Below are 19,473 nucleotides of genomic sequence, written 5' to 3'. Positions count from 1 at the left end.
CATAGCAGAGTCCCTTTTTATACATTGGGGAAGGCCTCAGCTGGAGTTGTTTGTGACCAGGCTCGACAACAGACTTCCCTTGTACAATTCTTTATTCGTGCATTGGCAGTGGACACATTCATTTTCCAGTGGGATCATCTGTTTGCCTTCCCACCATTTTGACTGCTACCTCAGAGCATGGCAGTTGGTTCAGATTTGCACCTTGCCAATCTCATTGAGTATTTTGAGTTCCAGAGATGTGTCTCTCACTCACTTATGCCCAGATGGAATCTGAATTGTTTTTTGGTCTGTAACCAAAACCCCTTATGAACCATTGGGTGAGGCTTCCTTCCAGAACCTCACAATTACTTTTTACTTGCCTTAGCATCTGCAAGAAGGTGGAGTGAACATGATACCTTGTCTATGACACTGGTTATCTCTGGTATAATGGGAATTAAGAAGTGGTTTTGTCTGCTCTGTCAGCCAGAATTTTTAGCAGAAATCAGCTACCTTTGGTAGTTCCACTACTTATGCAGATCTGCCAACTCCTATGATTTTTCCATAAATCTTACAAAAATTACCCTAAAAATACAGACTTATGGCATACTAGCAAAAACTATGGGAAAATGATCATTGCTGAAAAATCTGTTTAATTGATTCAACTGTGTTTTATTTGGATCTGGGTTTCATCTTAGAATTAGTGAAATTAGTCAGGGAACCAGACAATCTTTATAGCAACACCCCAGGTGCTTTAAACTGCACCTATTTGTTCATGCGAAGCATCTGCATAATCAAACTGTTGATTGTAGAATTTTTTTAAATGGCATCCAGAAAGTGATGCATGTTTAAGACAAAAGGGAAAATAAGCTTCTAGAATAGTGTTAATAATCAACACACAACACAGAAGAATAAAAAGAAGTATTCAGATTCTTGTGAATAAAAGCTGGAAAGGACACCATTATGTTTATTGGACATCACATGTCAATTTGAGTATGTCTCGTGGGGGGAGATATGATTGCCGCCGTCAGGTGAAATGGAAAAGAATTTCCTAGAATTATGTAAAGTTGAGAGATAGCAACAAGCCATTGAACTGCTTAGGATTTGGAACTAGGTTTTATGCAACTGTACTAGTGGTAAATAAAGTCTATGTGTACTTTACAAACTTTTCAGTTGAATATAATGTTTATCATCGATGCATCAAACTTTTTATTACGTTTTCCAGCTTTACAATAGCAGTTACTGATATTTTGTTATACCTTACTGTTCAGTCTTATGGGAAAAAAATCAACTGCCTTACTGAGACAAACTTGTCAGGGTTGGCAGGTCTGCTTATGGAGATCCTCTTTCTATGTCATCTATGATAAAGATGACTGTTCTGTGAGGTGCAAGGGTGGACTGTGTCTTATTGACAATTTTCCACTCTCTGAGCGGATGTCTTCACATCAAATGGGCATGAAAAAGAGTAAGCTACACAATTGCAATGGATAAGTATTACACAATTAAAATCAGTTTTATCCCCTGAGAAAACTACATGTTTAAAATATTTTTCTTTTCTTAATTTTTAAAAATATATATCTAACACAACAGGTTGTCCATACAGCAAAAACAGACAAGAAAATTGATTACCCAGTCTAATAATAGTAGGTGTGTGTATTGTATGGGTGTATTTTTGCAATATCAGGACTAAAAATCCATCTACGTCATTACAGATCAACTTCAGGCATCTTGTCCTTGTATACTTAGGGTGCATTCGTTTAGTACATACACAAAAATCTGGCAAAGCTTGACCCCCCACTCCCCCACCCCCCGTACACATGCATACTTTTTTACACACACCACACCTGCATACATATGCTTGGCACACCCCATCCCCCACCCCTGAATTCTATAGAACGGCCTATATTTAATCCACGCAGAAATGATCAAGGATTAATAATATTAATGTGTGTAATAAAACAGTCCACCGACATTGAATGTCTGGCTGCATCAAAGAAATAACCTGTGTAACTTTAAATTGTTTGTCCAGTGTCCACTAAAATTCAAACACCTACTGAACCAAGTTGAACAGGTTACGTATTAGACAAATTATTATCGAGGTTTCACCCCCCCCCCATTTCCTTTGCATACGTACATTATCAGTAGACCCCCCCATACACAAGTGTATGCATTTGGGTTACCCCCCATGCGTACATGCTAAATGGACATCCCCTTAATTCTACTGTGTAAGAATTCATCCAAAGTGCTTGTTGTTCATGAACTATTGAAAAATGGTGCAAAAACTTGAACAGCACATTAAAAATTATACAGCATTATGTCTCTGAATACCTTTAAAAATGGATAAATTGAATATTATGGCTAGTAAACAGACAGCAAACAGACGACAATACAAAAGTATTTTATCTTTTCCTATTAATATGATCACAGATGTCTTTGTTTTTGTTATTTCTTACCAAAGCAAAGTAAAAGCATGTAGCCTTTTAAGGAACAAATTTTTTTATAAGAATTTACTTTTTCAACTGCTTTACATTCTCCTTATTCTGGTTATCATTTTAGTACAGTATAACTGAACTGTGTAAAATATTTGTTTGTATCCATTTATTCTTTTCTTCTGTGCAAAGTTTATAAAGCAGTTGCTGTGTCACTAGATGAAGAAACATCTTGAGGAGTTACTCATGACTATCTGCATGTCTAATTCTCTCATGATGCATTTCAGGGAATTAGGATCCAGTAAATATAAAATTATTGAAATGCTTTGAATATGACAAAATAACAGATTTTTGTATGATTATAATAAGATTCCTATGAGACACTTTTTCATTGGCTGACATGATATCATGCAGTAATTCATGACATTGTACCATCATGATGTCATACAATAACTTTAGGGCACTGTGTCATTTGAATTAAAGATGAATTTCAAAATTTTGCACGAAATTAGAGAACTTTGTTTATTTGAATACAAAGTTTTGTCAACCAGGAAACCCATGATATTGTCTTCCATTTTGTGTCAGTAAGTATGAGGTTCGCTGTTTCATAATAATAATACATTTGTGGGGGAATATATGAATTATTTTTCATTGTGCAGTATCTGCAACAACTTATCCATATTTTCCCATACAAATATAGCAATCTGTAAACATTCACCTCAGCAATGGTCAGTAATTGTGTAATGCTACATAACCAACTATGAACAGCGAAGACTTGGGTCTACCACTGTGTTATACTGTGGCAGATCTTAGGCTGTAAACAGCAGAAACCTGGACCTATGATTGTATAATGCTATGGCAGATATGGGGCTGTGAACAGCAAAGACTCAGGCCTGCCAGTCTGTAATGCTGTGCAGATCATTGACTGCAAAGATCAAAGTCCTAGGCCAGCCATTGTTTAATGAAGTGGCAGATCTTCAGTCTGAACTGCAGAGAGCCAGGCCTGTCATTATATAATGCAGTGGCAGATATGGGCTGTGAACTGCAGAGAGCCAGGCCTGTCATTATGTAACAGTGGCAGATATCGGCTGTGAACTGCAGAGAGCCAGGCCTGTCATTATGGAATGCAGTGGCAGATATGGGCTGTGAACTGCAGAGAGCCAGGCCTGTCATTATGTAACACAGTGGCAGATATGGGCTGTGAACTGCAGAGAGCCAGGCCTGTCATTATGTAATGTGGTGGCAGATATGGGCTGTGAACTGTAGAGAGCCAGGCCTGTCATTATGTAACACAGTGGCAGATATCGGCTGTGAACTGCAGAGAGCCAGGCCTGTCATTATGTAACACAGTGGCAGATATGGGCTGTGAACTGCAGAGAGCCAGGCCTGTCATTATGTAACACAGTGGCAGATATGGGCTGTGAACTGCAGTGAGCCAGGCCTGTCATTATGTAACACAGTAGCATACATGGGCTGTGAACTGCAGAGAGCCAGGCCTGTCATTATGTAACACAGTGGCAGATATGGGCTGTGAACTGCAAAGAGCCAGGCCTGTCATTATGTAACACAGTGGCAGATATGGGCTGTGAACTGCAAAGAGCCAGGCCTGTCATTATGTAACACAGTAGCATATATGGGCTGTGAACTGCAGAGAGCCAGGCCTGTCATTATGTAACACAGTAGCATATATGGGCTGTGAACTGCAGAGAGCCAGGCCTGTCATTATGTAATGCAGTGGCAGATATGGGCTGTGAACTGCAGAGAGCCAGGCCTGTCATGTAATGCAGTGGCAGATATGGGCTGTGAACTGCAAAGAGTCAGGCCTGTCATTATGTAATGCAGTGGCAGATATCGGCTGTGAACTGCAGAGAGTCAGGCCTATCATTATGTAATGCAGTGGCAGATATGGGCTGTGAACTGCAGAGAGCCAGGCCTGTCATTATGTAATGTGGTGGCAGATATGGGCTGTGAACCGTAGAGAGCCAGGCCTGTCATTATGTAACACAGTGGCAGATATCGGCTGTGAACTGCAGAGAGCCAGGCCTGTCATTATGTAACACAGTGGCAGATATGGGCTGTGAACTGCAGAGAGCCAGGCCTGTCATTATGTAACACAGTGGCAGATATGGGCTGTGAACTGCAAAGAGCCAGGCCTGTCATTATGTAACACAGTGGCAGATATGGGCTGTGAACTGCAAAGAGCCAGGCCTGTCATTATGTAACACAGTGGCAGATATGGGCTGTGAACTGCAAAGAGCCAGGCCTGTCATTATGTAACACAGTAGCATGTATGGGCTGTGAACTGCAGAGAGCCAGGCCTGTCATTATGTAACACAGTAGCATATATGGGCTGTGAACTGCAGAGAGCCAGGCCTGTCGTTATGTAATGCAGTAGCAGATATGGGCTGTGAACTGCAGAGAGCCAGGCCTGTCATGTAATGCAGTGGCAGATATGGGCTGTGAACTGCAAAGAGTCAGGCCTGTCATTATGTAATGCAGTGGCAGATATCGGCTGTGAACTGCAGAGAGTCAGGCCTATCATTATGTAATGCAGTGGCAGATATGGACTGTGAACAGCAGTGACCCTGGCTTGAAGTTGTATAATGCAGTGGCAGGTTTTGGGCAGCATAGACTTAGGCTTACCATTGTGTAATGCTGTGGCAGATCTGGGAATGTTAACAGCAAAGATCCTGGTCTGTTATTGTATAATGCAGTGGCAGATCTGGGACTATACTATTTATTCTACCATAATTTTCTTTGTATACTACATGACATCAGCTCTGGAACTGCATTGTTTGCAGTTATGCCAGTATTTTACATGAGCAGATGTGTCATCTACACGAGATGTGCATGGTGTTTAATGTAACAGTGTATGATTCTTAAATGTAACTGCACAGTTATGCACAACAAATAATGTAAAGCCAAACACAGATCATTTGCATTTTTTCACACGTTTGTTTCTATAACACATTATTTTGGCTAAATAAATAAATCTTATTAACCACACACCTCAGGAAGTATTTGAATGTACATTAACTGGAATATGACTTTTTTCTGTCATTCATATACATTTAGCTATACAAAAATCCCACCAAAATAGTACTGACCCATTGGTGAATTCCATGATAAGAAATATTCATGAATGTGTGGATTTTAAAGAAATGCAGTGGTTTTCTTTGTTATGCATGCATATAAAAGAAGGATTGTGTCACAGTATAGAAATGTGAAAACTTGTCTCAAATGCATTATCATGCTGTCATTAAGTCCATATTATTATAGGTATTACAAGGATACCTGCATCATATCATAAATTGACATATTTACTTGAATATAACCAATATCCAGCTTTGTATACAATGAATGCTTACTTTGTAGTACCCAGATTTGCCACTGTTACATGCTTTTTTTTAATCAAGGGCATCTTTAAATGGTCTGGTACCATTTCGAACGCAGGTAAGGTTGTGAATCTGCTGCACTTTTTCTAATCTGTAAGCTAGCACTGAATGACACCGGACCATTTCACTGCTTTACATGAGCCTAAAACAGACCCAGTCCTGAAACAGTATCATGCTGTGTTGCAACTAAACATTTTGGTCCCAGTCCTGAAACAGTACCATGCTGTGTTGCAACCAAGCATTTGGTCCCAGTCCTGAAACAGTACCATGCTGTGTTGCAACCAAGCATTTTGGTCCCAGCCCTGAAACAGTACCATGCTGTGTTGCAACCAAGCATTTTGGTCCCAGTCCTGAAACAGTACCATGCTGTGTTGCAACCAAGCATTTTGGTGATAGTCCTATAACAGTACCATGCTCTGTTGCAACCAAGTATTTTGGTCCCAGTCCTGAAACAGTACCATGCTATGTTGCAACCAAGTATTTTGGTCCTAGTCCTTTAACAGCACAGTGCTATTTTATAGCTGATCAGTTTTTCCTAATTTATCCAATCCCAAATGTCAGAGAGTGAAGTTTGTAACCAGAATCGATTTTGCTATTGTTAATCCTTTCTCAACCAAAATAATTCCTTAAATTTTAATTTTATGTAGAAAATAATATGTCCTAATTTATGGATTATTGTTCAGTTTGAAATTATTGTTAATTGAGACCTATGCAGTATTTAAATTGTAAATTTTTTAAAATTATCGTTTGGTAAATATAGGAAATGAAGCATTTGCGCTGTGAAAAGTACATAGTGAAATAAATAAAAAATAAAAATCTTGCATCAGGCAAAATATTTTTGTATTATTTTGCCACACAGTGCAATGAAAACCGGCCATCTTTCATCATACTTATTTTTTAATGTTATTTGTGTTTTTATTTTTATTTTGATACAGCACGAGTTGTGAAACAGTTGGTTGCATCAGAACTAGATCAAGTACAATTGCTTGTATCCAAAATGGTCCAGCTCCACTTTTAGGATTATGTAAGGTTGTGAAATGATACAGTACTTTGGAAAACTGTTCAGTAATGATCTGTGACTATTTCAGGGTTGTGAAATGGCAAATGGGCTATTTCATGTCCAGGTAGAGACTGCTGTTTCAGGACCAGATAAGGATTGCAACATGGCCCAGTGCCATTTTGCCTGGTACTGTTTTGAAGTGGAACCAAACTGTTTCAGAACTGTATGGTCATGTAATGGTGCCTGACATCACCACATCACAGAAATATGGACATAATTCCTGTTTATGAGTTTGTTATGAAATATTATTAACATTGCATATTTATACAGATTCATGGAAATGTTTCCAGATTTTTCAATGTTTCTAAGTTAAAATATTTTTTGAATAAGTAGATGATAAGCTAGCATTAACGATGCTATGTTCTTTGTTCTATTGTTGATCCTAGATGTGCTTTTACAAACAAAAGTGTTTGAAAAGCTGTTTTACAATATACAAAAGGGATTTTAAGTTGGAGTTCATGGTTATTTTTATGTATTTAATTTTATATATTTTAGTGTCTTCTAACTTGGTCAACCTGTGTTTGTTTTCTGTGTTCTCATATATATTGTTTCATTTTCTATTTCTCTACACCCACCTGCTCTATGACTGTAGGGAGACCATATCATCAGAACTATCCAGGTAGAGTGCCAGTAGCATGTATTTGACATTATTGTGCCAAATTCTTATTTGCTGTGTGTTTTAATTTTTTTTTAAGTAAATGTGCAGTGCACTGCTTTTTTAACTGTTATCCGTTTATCTTTAAAAATAAGTTCCCCTTCGTCCATCCAGGTTCACAGTCAAGAAGTTTCTGGAATTATGAGTAGTGGGGAGCCATATTGGCTGAGTGGTTAAGGTATTATATAGTGACCAGAATGATGTGGGTTCAGTTCCCTACATTGGATCGGCCCAGATCAGCTGCATTTGGGCAAAGCACTTTATTAGCCTTGTTGCAATAATACCTTTAAAGTGTTGATGTGCTGTTAACCTCCTAAAACCAATCAAGAGTAATGATTAGACACTGCCAGCTTTAGGTTTGTGATTAAGCAATCTGATTGGTTACCTCCAAAGTTTTTATCCAATCCTATTGCTTGAAATGATGTGCTGTCATCCAGCCAGAGTGCATAAAATATATTTGTATGCATGATCGCCACAACAGTTCCCATTCATTTTAGTGTGTGTGTGTGTGTGTGATTTGGATTTTGAACTTAGCTTTAACAATTTTTCAGTCATATTGCTACGATGTCTGCAGTATGGCAGTTTATAGTGATCTCTAGCACTGGGGCATCATGCCGCAGACATTTAGTATCACATCCTACCCAGTCACATTATCCTGACACCAGGCCGACCAGTCCTAACACTAACCTCTTAATGCTGAGCGCTGAGCGAGGCAGGTGTTAGTACCATTTTTATAAGTCTTTGGTATGACTCGGCTGGGGATCAAACCCATGACCTCCCGCATCCAATACGGATGCTCTAACCACTAGGCCACAGGAGCAGTCATTCATTTTAGTAATTTTCTGCATGTTTTGGCTTTTATTGTCTTAAATTTATTTTCTAGCAACATGTGTTACAGATAGTTAATAACTATGCCTGACACATGCCTTTTTTTGGGTAATCAGAAATACCTAAACCTAACAACTACTTATACCCTGATAAATATTGAATATAGCATTAACTCTTACGCTTTTATTTTCTTTTTAGCATGCAGTTACTTTTGAATGCCAAAAACAATACAAGATATGACAACAATTATTCAGAGTAAAAAAAAACACTCTACTTACTTGTATAACCAGTGGAATCGTCCTTTGCTTAAATAAGCTTGACAAATGCTTGAGAAGTATTAGGATCTTAAAATTTAAGATCTTTTAATTATTTAAAAGACCTAGCCAGATTAATACATTTTGCTTTATGCATAGACCCTCTTTTGATAAATATTTTACATAGGTGTTACATGTTTCATGTTTTCTGAAAAAAAATTCTAACTTAATTAAATATGATAGCTACACACCTTCACAGCACAAGAGCTCAGTAATTTTGTGTTGGTAAATGAATTTCAATATCAGACAGAAAGATGATTTTAGCAGACTTTCTTTGCAGTTGAAATGCCTCTGCAAATCAGTGCCATCTTTACAAGTCATAATGGGTAATTTTCAGCAATGTTGTTATTGGTATGACTTGTATTAGGTTGGAAATGTTTTTGATATGATCGATAAACATGAGATTAAAAGCGCATTCATTTGATTGGTGTGTTTATATCTACTGGGGTTAGTTGAAATTTTCAGTTTTTATCATCAAGTGTACTAACCTCTTCTAGAATGATTAATTAAGAAATTTTATTGTTAAAGATTCTTTGTTTTTATCAAGACTGTCTGTAAAGTATAATGTCCAAGTAGGAAAGATAATACAATTCTTAGGTTCTCACCAAACTTCAAATAAACTACCGATTGGTAACAGATTGTTTTTTTTGTGCACAGAAAACCCATGTTTTTTAAAAGATTGTCATTTATTTTGTAATTTTCTCTTTATTTATTTTAGGCCCAAAAAATGTGTTTCTGATTGGCCAACCATCCCTATTTCTCATTGCTGACCCCAGCACTGTTTTCCCCCATGGCAGAAAAAAAAATCACAAACATGACATTAAATATATATGTTTAAAACAAAAATCTGTGTACCCTAATTTTAAAACCAGTGCAGTAAATAAGAGACATTTTTTTGCCTAATGGTTGTGGTATGCAATTCTTCTGTTGTAACAGAGCTTCATTGTAGCAGAAACCTTGTGTTGGTGCCATTATTCTTTTTGGGAAGAGACTGTACCATAAACACTATAATACATATTCCACATGATCATCTGGAAAGTTGCCATGACCAAGGATGTAATTCCGTATTGTCTCAGATTTTTGTCACTTGATTCACTAAAAAACATTATATATTTTTTTTAGATGTAAGCTTATACAAGTGCAGTCTATTTACTGCCAAAGGGGATGGCAACTAGTTGACTAGTAATGTTGTAGTCAGCTATCTGCTCCCCTGGACTGGCTGACTAGCTGTTTCTGCACAACTTATGATATTTATTTTGGATTAGTAGTGTTTTCCTTCTCCTTTAAACTGTTGAGACAGAAGTGTATAATTAAACAGTTTTAAAATGCCTTTGTGGCTGCACAGTCATTTTGAATCATTGGTCCTTTTTGGTAATGAATTATTATGAACTTAAATAATTATTTTATATAATTGCAGATTATTAAGTATTATGGATTTTTTAAATATAAAACAGGCTTGGATGCTTTTTAACATAATGATAAGAAAAAACATTTGTATTGAGATTTCAGTTAAGAGATTGTTTTTAGTTATAAGTTTAAAATGAGTGTAACACGCTGATGATGAAATATTTCTTAACCTGAGCAAAGGTATAGTGAGGGAAACAGCAATTCATATTGAAATAGTTCATAAAGCCAAACTAGATGCTAAAATTATTTTAAAATTTAGAATTGAAAAATGACCTGCAGTTAACCTCTGCTAATAAGGTCATTTATTCTTGTGAGCCTATTAGTGTATTATTCAAGTGTAAATGTAAGCAATGTGAATTTTTAATCCTTTTATCAAGGTTTTGAGAAATACAATGCCTTACATTAAAACATTGATTATTTATAAATATTTTACATTCAAGTAATGACTACATTGTACATGGAAAGATGTGTCCTTTCAGACATCGGCCAGCATTAGGGGAGTGTCTAAGCTCATTTGCAGGCTGCTTCCCTGTGGCATTCCTAGAACCCAGTCTGAACAAGTACAATAAGAACTCCATTCTGTTTGGCCTGGAGGGAAAAATCTCAGAGCATTCACTGGAGGCACAGGGTAAGTGTACACTTCAAAATATTACAGGTACAGATAATGCCTAACTAACAATCAAAGAAAGAAAATGGATATGTGAAATCAGTATGAATTGCAGAAATCAGCAAGGGAATAGGCTTACATAGCTCTGGTGGTAGAGTGACCAGCTAGAATTATGGAGTTCTTTCTTTAAAACATGGTCCAGACATGCATATCTCAGCTCTGTGACATTTCATGGTGCTGGTTGCATTACACAAAATCACTCAGCAAAACTTGAAAAGGGTGTGATATATAGTTCAACTGTGTCAGCAGAGTGTTATTATGATATAGAGTCTGTGTATGTCAGTGAAATAGTGGTGTGATGTACAGTCTGGGTATGTCCATTGATGGAGGTTGGAAGCCATTTCTCATGAAACAGTGGGAATATATTTGAGGAATGGCTAACATTTTTCCACAGATGGCTTATGTTGCAGAAACCCAGCTAATGTTAGGGAAGTCCAGAGTTTGATCTTTGGTCCAGATGACATAGGTGGTTGAGGTCCCAGAAGGATGAACTGTAGTCAAGTTGGCTTAGATGGTAGAGGGTCCAACTGATGTTTGGGAAGTCCAGAGTTTGATCTGTAGTCAAGTTGGCTTAGATGGTAGAGGGTCCAACTAATGTTTGGGAAGTCCAGAGTTTGATGTCTAGTCCAGTTGGCTTAGATGGTAGAGGGTCCTACTAATGTTTGGGAAGTCCAGAGTTTGATCAGTATTCCAGTGGGCCCAGATAGCTTAGGTGGATGAAGGCCATGCTGATGTTTGGGGAGTCCAGAATTCAGTCTGTAGTCTAGTTGGCTAAGATGGTTTAGGTGGTAGGGGTCCAGAGATTGTTACTGAAATCCAGAATCTGATCTGCAGGCCAGTCCTATATATTTTTCCTTCTTAACCATTTGTTAGTGTTTATATGTCTAAATGAAAGGTGGTATCACTGAACAACTTGTAGGCACAAGAAAAATTTCAGCCTTTTAATAATCTAAGACCAGCTTAACTTAACTTTGGAGGAATCAGACTTAACACATGTAAAATCAACTCTTGGTGTGCAGTTTGAAATGACATTATTATTACATTATGACATCAGCAAAATAATGTTACCAAGGTGTATTGTAATGCTATGAACTCTGGGAGAGATTGGATGTAAAATGACATGATTGCAATTGCATTAGTTAGGTAAATCTAACAAAGATTTGTATTGGTCCAAACATAACCATGTGATCAAGGCTGAGCCACATTTATTTCTGTATAAACTGTATATAGAACTACTTGATATCAACTTATACAGAGTCACTTACAAAGTAACTAATGTAAATACTGAAGGAGAAGGCAGACACTGCATGCCTTCAGAGTGAAATATAAGAGCAGAAACCAAAACAGTATAGATCTACAGTGAGATCTCTTAAGTAGACCCTTATCTCAGAGCTGGGAAACTCAAAATCAATGAAGAAAAAGATTGGGGCCACAACTTGGGCTTATTACAGAAGAAATAAAAACTATTGATCAATGGATATAAGGAGCAGGAGGAGAGTCTAAAGACTAACAATACAAAATCTGGAACCCATGTCCTACAACATATGATGCCTCCCCTGATAGTCACTGAATGGGGATGCAAAGTAGATCACACCCCTCCTTTATAATAACTGTCAGGGTCAATGTCTTACTATGTATGACTGTTGAACCCCCCCATCTTTTTAACCATTTACCAATAGTCTTACTTTCCTTTTTTAGGAGTCCCACTGGTTAGTCTAGCATGCTATTGAACACAGAAATGGATTTAAGGAAATGAAAATTGGTTACTCACAAATCTGAACAATGATGAAGTGTCCAGATCATGTTGAATCCATTCATAAAAGCATCCGTCTTACTGTCATTTTTATGTCCAACAGAACAAAGCATCATTTGCTTTGAATATTAAGCTTCTACTGAGAATACAAGACTTAGTGCAGATTTAGATAAAATATTAAGACCATGCTGTGGAATGTCCAAGACCATGGAGAAGACCAGCTGTCATTAATGGAATTACTTGTTTATGTCGACACAGCTATTATGTTGATGGAGAATACCCAGTTCTATAAATAGTTATGTACCAGAATTCCTCAACAAGTATTCATACACTGAAAAAAAGCTCTAAGTATTTTTAATAAAGGAAAATAATAATGAAGGAATTGAAAAAATTATAAAGAATTGCAAGGAGTTTAATATTCTTTTTTTTCTCTGTATTTATCATGATTTAAACTGACAGTTGCCAAATCACCCAGTTTACTTAATACCCTTCAGGTGTTATTTGCTTTGTTACTCGACAACTGACAGCTTATGCCATGATACATTCAGAAAAAAATTTAAACTTCTACATGATTGTAATTTCTTTCTATTATTAAATAATGGAAAAGAAAAATTATTGTACAGTTTTAATTATCATAATAGCAATCCTGTGAAAGAAAATGATAAAGTAAAAATTTTTTTTACATGACCTTGGATTTTTTGTAGCAATTATGACCTGCTATCATTCAGCCATGCAGGGTTTCTGTTGCTCTTAAAATGACATGATCTTAGTAACTGTGTTGTACTGAAAACAAAACTCAGTAAAATATACTTTCTTTTTGTATTTGAAAAGAAAAGTCAACAGTCTTCATTCAGTACAAATTTTATGAATGTTTAAAAATTCATTCAGCTATTATTTCATGTACAGTTAGTGACAAAACAGTTTTTATTTAAAAGGTAAATACTCCAACATTACACAAGCAATCATCCTCAAAAATGTAATTTTCTATAACATTATGTTTGTTAGTTTATTACAGTTTGTTACATTGTATCTCTACAGAGGTGATGGACCAATTAGTCGAGACATTACCTCCCCTAGAGAAAATTATTGCAGAGATAGAAGAGCTGGCAGAATCTGGAGGGAAATATCAGGAGGCCCCGCATGTCATCGAGGTCACACTACCCATGCTGTGCAGGTTAGTCACATTCTCATTCACAACTCTACTTGTCCACTGTTTACAAATATTAGCACTTTTAGCTGCCCTGGCTGTGAGGTCAGGTGAGCTTATGATGTGGCTTGCATGGTACATTCCATATCTTGTATGTTGTCTGTTGTATGTCAGCATTTGCTATTTTAAACGTCTTCTCAAAAACCACCAGACATATTTCTACCATATTTGGCAGAGAGCATAATAATGTCAGTTTTTTTAGGAATTATTCCAATCTGGCATCATTATGGCTGCTGCTACAAAAACTATTAAAAAAAACTCGAAATAACTTCTGATGAAAATGTACTCATAGAATTTGACCAAATTTGACAGAAAGTATCCTGGCATAAAGACCTTTTTCCATTCAGATATATAATGCTGCTCTGCCTTCAAATATGGCTGCAGTTGCTAAAACTGGATATGTCTTACAACAGTTTGTAAAACAAAAGGCTAAACAGAATTAGTCTAGATTTAACAGGAAGCATCATAGCCTGAAGAGCTTTAAATGTTTTTATCAGATATGGCCATCTACTAAAATTGAAACACCTTTGCAGTCAAATAGATTACAGGTATAATTGTTCACTTTCTGCTTAAAGCATAAAAAAAAAAATAACATGGTGAATCTTTAATGACAACTAACACTAAGGGTTTAACTGATTTTACTTCTTTGCAAGTTCATAACCACTTTTAATATTTCTACCCAGGTAAGCATAAGTAATTTTCAGACAGTTAGGTACATATTAATGACCAACTGAAGTGAACTTGTCTCCCTTTAATTACAGACTCGGAGGTCTCCATTGTTGCTTATTTTTATCTCTGAGTATTACATGTACTATTCATTTATATTGTTCATCTATATTTATTGGTAAATAATTAATGCTACAGGCCGTAATGATTACTAGCCAACACACTGAGATTTTCCTTTAAAACAAACAGCAGGTCTCATTAAATTGTGCCCAAAAATAATAAGTTGTTGTAAAGCATCATCCTAATTGTACCGAGCAAAATAAAAAATTTTGTTGAAAATTTTTGGTGTCTGAACACAAACAGGTAAAAGTAAATCAAGAAAATAAGGTATTCCTCATTTTGAAGTGATCTTCTCACCACTTCTATTTCATGACATAAGCTAACTTCTTACTGTACGTATATGTTCTTATATTGTTTGCGTTGTGGTTCTTTACACCTAGTAACAGTAGGCATGAAACATACACATTACCTCGCTTGAAAACACTAATCCAGAAACTGCCATGGAACTCCCCATGAATATGTTGTGTGCCAAATACACACTGTATTTTCAGCACTACCTGTTTATCAAGCTCATGAGCAAAACAACAAGCTGGACAACATAGATAGAGGTCTAGGAGCACTAACGGTAAATCCGTCTGCAATTCTGAACTAGACACAAGGTTGAGAGGTTGAGAAAAAGAATTTGAAATATGGTATTTGACTGACAAGATTCATCAAAGCATCATGAGTTGAACAGAAGTTTCCAGGCAGCAAGTCAAAAGATTTGGTGTTTTCACATTTCATTTTGTCTCAGCCTCTCTTTATATAGTTTGATCAGATTTGATATTTAAAATACTGGAGCAGTATTTTCGTCATGTCTACTTTTCTCAGCATAGAAAACTAACTCTGCTAAGGCTGTGTGATGTACCATCACACTTGGATTGATCAGACCCCTCTCAATTTTTAACTGACTAATCTGCATTTATTGTAAAATTCCAAATGGAAATTAGAATGACTATTGGTTTCTTGTGCTACCAGATCTCCAGCTTTCAAGTTTTCTATTAATCAATGGTACTAAATTAGCCATGCACATTTTTGTACTGGAACTTATGTACCAAATCAAGTACATGAATAAAGAGACTTAGGTGGAGTCTGTGTGCAGAAAAAACATACTTTTGAGAGGATATAGCTTCTGATCACTTGCACAGGTCAAAGCTTTTTGCAAACTTGAACCTTTGTAAGGTGATCATTTTTGTATCTTATCTCTTTATAGCATGACTTTTGCTCCACCAAATTATCTGCTATTCCCATACTTTCATCAAGGATGGGCATGCTTCCCAGCTATTCCCATACTTTCATCAGGATGGACATACGTCCTTGCTGTTCCCATACTTTCATCAAGGATGGACATTCTTCCTTACTTTTCCATACTTTCATCAGGATGGGAATACTTCCTTGCTATTCCCAATCTCTCATCAAGGATGGGCATGCTTCCTTGTTATTACCATACTCTCATTAAGGATGGGCATGCTTGCTTACTATTCCCATACTTTTCATTAAGAATGGACATGCTTCCTTACTATTCCCATATGTTCATCAAGGAAGGACCTACTTCCTTGCTTTTCCATACTTTCATTAGGATGGGAATACTTCCTTGCTATTCCCAGTCTCTCATCAAGGATGGGCATGCTTCCTTGCCATTCCCATACATTCATCAAGGAAGGACATACTTCCTTACTTTTCCATACTTTCATTAGGATGGGAATACTTCCTTGCTATTCCCAATCTCTCATCAAGGATGGGCATGCTTCCTTGCCATGCCCATGCTTTCATCAAGGAAGGATATACTTCCTTGCTTTTCCATACTTTCATTAGGATGGGAATACTTCCTTGCTATTCCCAATCTCTCATCAAGGATGGGCATGCTTCCTTGTTATTACCATACTCTCATCAAGGATGGACATGCTTCCTTGCCATTCCCATACTTTCATCAAGGAAGGATATACTTCCTTGCTTTTCCATACTTTCATTAGGATGGGAATACTTCCTTGATATTCCCAATCTCTCATCAAGGATGGGCATGCTTCCTTGCTATTTCCGTACTCTCATCATCGATGGGCATACTTCAGTGCTATTCCCATTCTGTCATCAAGTTTGGGAATGCTTGCTTGCTATTCCCATACTCTGATCAAGGAAGCACATACTTGCTTGCTATTTCCATACTTTCCTCACAATGTGCATACTTCCCTGCTATTCCCATACTTTTATCAAGGATGCGCATACTTCCTTGCTATTCCCATACTTTCCTCACAATGTGCATACTTGCTTGCTATTCCCATACTCTGATCAAGGATGGGCATACTTTCATGCTATTCCCATACTTTCCTCACAATGTGCATACTTCCCTGCTATTCCCATACTTTCATCAAGGATGTGCATACTTGCTTGATATTCCCATACCCTGATCAAGGATGCAGATACTTGCTTGCTATTCCCATACTTTCGTCAAGGATGTGCATACTTCCTTGCTATTCCCATACTCTGATCAAGGATGTGCATACTTCCTTGCTATTCCTATACTTTCCTCACAATGTCCATACTTCCTTGCTATTCCCATATTCTGATCAAGGATGGGCATGCATACTTCCCTGCTATTCCCATACTTTCATCAAGGATGCGCATACTTCCTTGCTATTCCCATACTCTGATCAAGGATGTGCATACTTCCTTGCTATTCCTATACTTTCCTCACAATGTCCATACTTCCTTGCTATTCCCATATTCTGATCAAGGATGGGCATGCATACTTCCTTGCTATTCCCATACTTTCATTAAGGATGTGCATACTTCCTTGCTATTCCCATACTCTGATCAAGGATGTGCATACTTTCCTGCTATTCCCATACTTTCTTCACAATGTGCATACTTCCTTGCTATTCCCATACTCTGATCAAGGATGTGCATACTTCCTTGCTATTCCCATACTCTGATCAAGAAAGTGCATACTTCCTTGCTATTCCCATACTCTGATCGAGGATGTGCATACTTCCTTGCTATTCCCATACTCTGATCAAGGATGGGCATGCTTCCTTGCTATTCCCATACTCTGATCAAGGATGGGCTTGCTTCCTTGCTATTCCCATACTCTGATCAAGGATGGGCATGCTTGCTTGCTATTCCCATACTCTGATCAAGGATGGGCTTGCTTCCTTGCTTTTCCCATACTTTCATCAAGGATGTGCATACTTCCTCGCTATTCCCCTATTCTGATCAAGGATGTGCATACTTCCTTGCTATTCCCATATTCTGATCAAGGATGGGCATACTTCCCTGCTATTCCCATACTTTATCAAGGATGTGCATATTTCCTTGCTCAATATAGGATTGAATTATATCATCTGAAGATTGATAGCATGCTTTGAAACCATGTGCAATCAAGAGCAATGGAAGAAATTTCTACAGAAAACATCCTACTGACATGGATTTCTTGGCCTACTGCTCTTGCATTTGGGTATTAGGCAAATGTCAGCCAAGTGTGCATCTCTGAACTATTTGGGCTTCTTGTTTTGTTCAGTTAAATTGAATCACATTTTCAGATAGTTAGATCTGATAAAATATTATAGTGTGTGTGTGTGATTTGGATTTTTAACGTAGCTTTAACAATTTTTCTGTCATATCGCTATGATGTCTGCAGTGTGGCAGTTTATAGTGATGTCTAGCACTGGGGAATCATGTTGCAGACATACTAGCATGATGTCCAACCCAGTCACATTATCCTGACACCAGGCCAACCAGTCCTAACACTAACCTCTTAATGCGGAGCGCCAAGCGAGGCAGCTGTTAGTACCATTTTTGTAAGCCTTTTATATGACTCGGCAGGGGATCAAACCCACAACCTTCCACATCCAAGGCAGATGCTCTAACCACTAGGCCACTGGAGCGGTCAAAATATTATAGTCTCCTGATCAAGAGTAAAAATGAACTGTTATTGCATGGATGGATGGTGTCTTCTTACATTTGGACTTTTATCCTATGGAGGTACAGCATGAAGCAAATATCATATAGAAGTACAGCATGGGTCAGATATCATATGGAGGTATAGCATGAGGCAAATATCATATAGAAGTACAGCATGGGTCAGATATCATATGGAGGTACAGCATGAAGCAAATATGATATAGAGGTACAGCTTGAAGCAAATATCATATAGAGGTACAGCATGAAGCAGATATTGTATGGAGGTACAGCATGAGGCAAATATTGATGCATCAAGGGTCAAGATATAATTTTACCCCCAAAATGTTTGGATCTTGTTATCTTATGAAAGATTTGTCTCTTTTCAGCTATTTACCATATTGGTTAAAGCAAGCTACAGTCAAGACAGAAAGGTATGTTTAATATCAATCTGTATATACACTATTACTCGTCTATTTGAGAAGGATATAATTCAACAAAATTTAGGCCAGAAACTCATATAAATGGCCATTTTGTATAAATTCCAGCTTCCAGCTTGGAAAATATTATCTAGTCCTGATTGAATTATTTCCTGACGTAATATACTTTATATAATGCCAGAAAGGCTAGAAATTAAAACTCTTTGTATATGCATTAAGAATAATTTAATTTTTTTAAGATCATGTTGAAATTTACCATTTAAGAGACTCTTTTAAAAGGGAAAAAGGGTGGGTTTCATAAAAAAATAATTCTTTTATGAATGATGATTCTCTTTCAGTGGTCAAACAGTTTCCACTGTTACAGTTGAGCTGATGAACAATATTTTAGGAAATGTACTAAAGTTGATCTCCAACAATGTGGGCTCAGAAAATGCTCCATGGATGAACCGAATTGCAAGTAAGTGTACAAAAAATGTGAATCTAATGCAGGTTGTTGGAAGTTAATTTTGCATCTATTGTGTCAAATTTTATCTCACCTGTGAATTTTTTGGGATCAGTTTTTGATAGCATTGTCATCATCATTGTTTGGGTAGGCATCACTGTTTTTACATTTAGCTTAGTGCTGACACTTGTATGTACAGTCGTGAAACATGACAGGTGTAGTCATTTTGAAGGGTATTGAT

The 19,473-nt window shown here is 37.1% G+C and overlaps 1 protein-coding gene across 8 annotated transcripts in view; it reads left to right on the top strand.

Moving 5' to 3' along the window:
* Positions 1-19,473, top strand: part of LOC149804420 (ryanodine receptor-like) — a 538,410-nt gene that overhangs the window by 364,790 nt on the left and 154,147 nt on the right. For all 8 annotated transcript variants that reach the window (XR_016415653.1, XR_016415652.1, XM_089940121.1 and 5 more), the window contains 5 exons: positions 7,453-7,479; positions 10,544-10,692; positions 13,523-13,658; positions 18,740-18,784; positions 19,129-19,247. Coding sequence is in view for 6 of the 8 variants with exons in the window: in XM_089940121.1 (XP_089796247.1) it covers positions 7,453-7,479; positions 10,544-10,692; positions 13,523-13,658; positions 18,740-18,784; positions 19,129-19,247 (476 nt within the window). In the remaining 2 variants the exon portion in view is untranslated. The remainder of the gene's footprint in view (positions 1-7,452; positions 7,480-10,543; positions 10,693-13,522; positions 13,659-18,739; positions 18,785-19,128; positions 19,248-19,473) is intronic.

Source organism: Sinohyriopsis cumingii, chromosome 2 (genome assembly GCF_028554795.1).
Source record: "Sinohyriopsis cumingii isolate HCF-2022 chromosome 2, ASM2855479v2, whole genome shotgun sequence".
NCBI classification, from domain to species: Eukaryota; Metazoa; Mollusca; class Bivalvia; order Unionida; family Unionidae; genus Sinohyriopsis; species Sinohyriopsis cumingii.
This window is presented reverse-complemented; position numbering and strand designations above follow the sequence as displayed.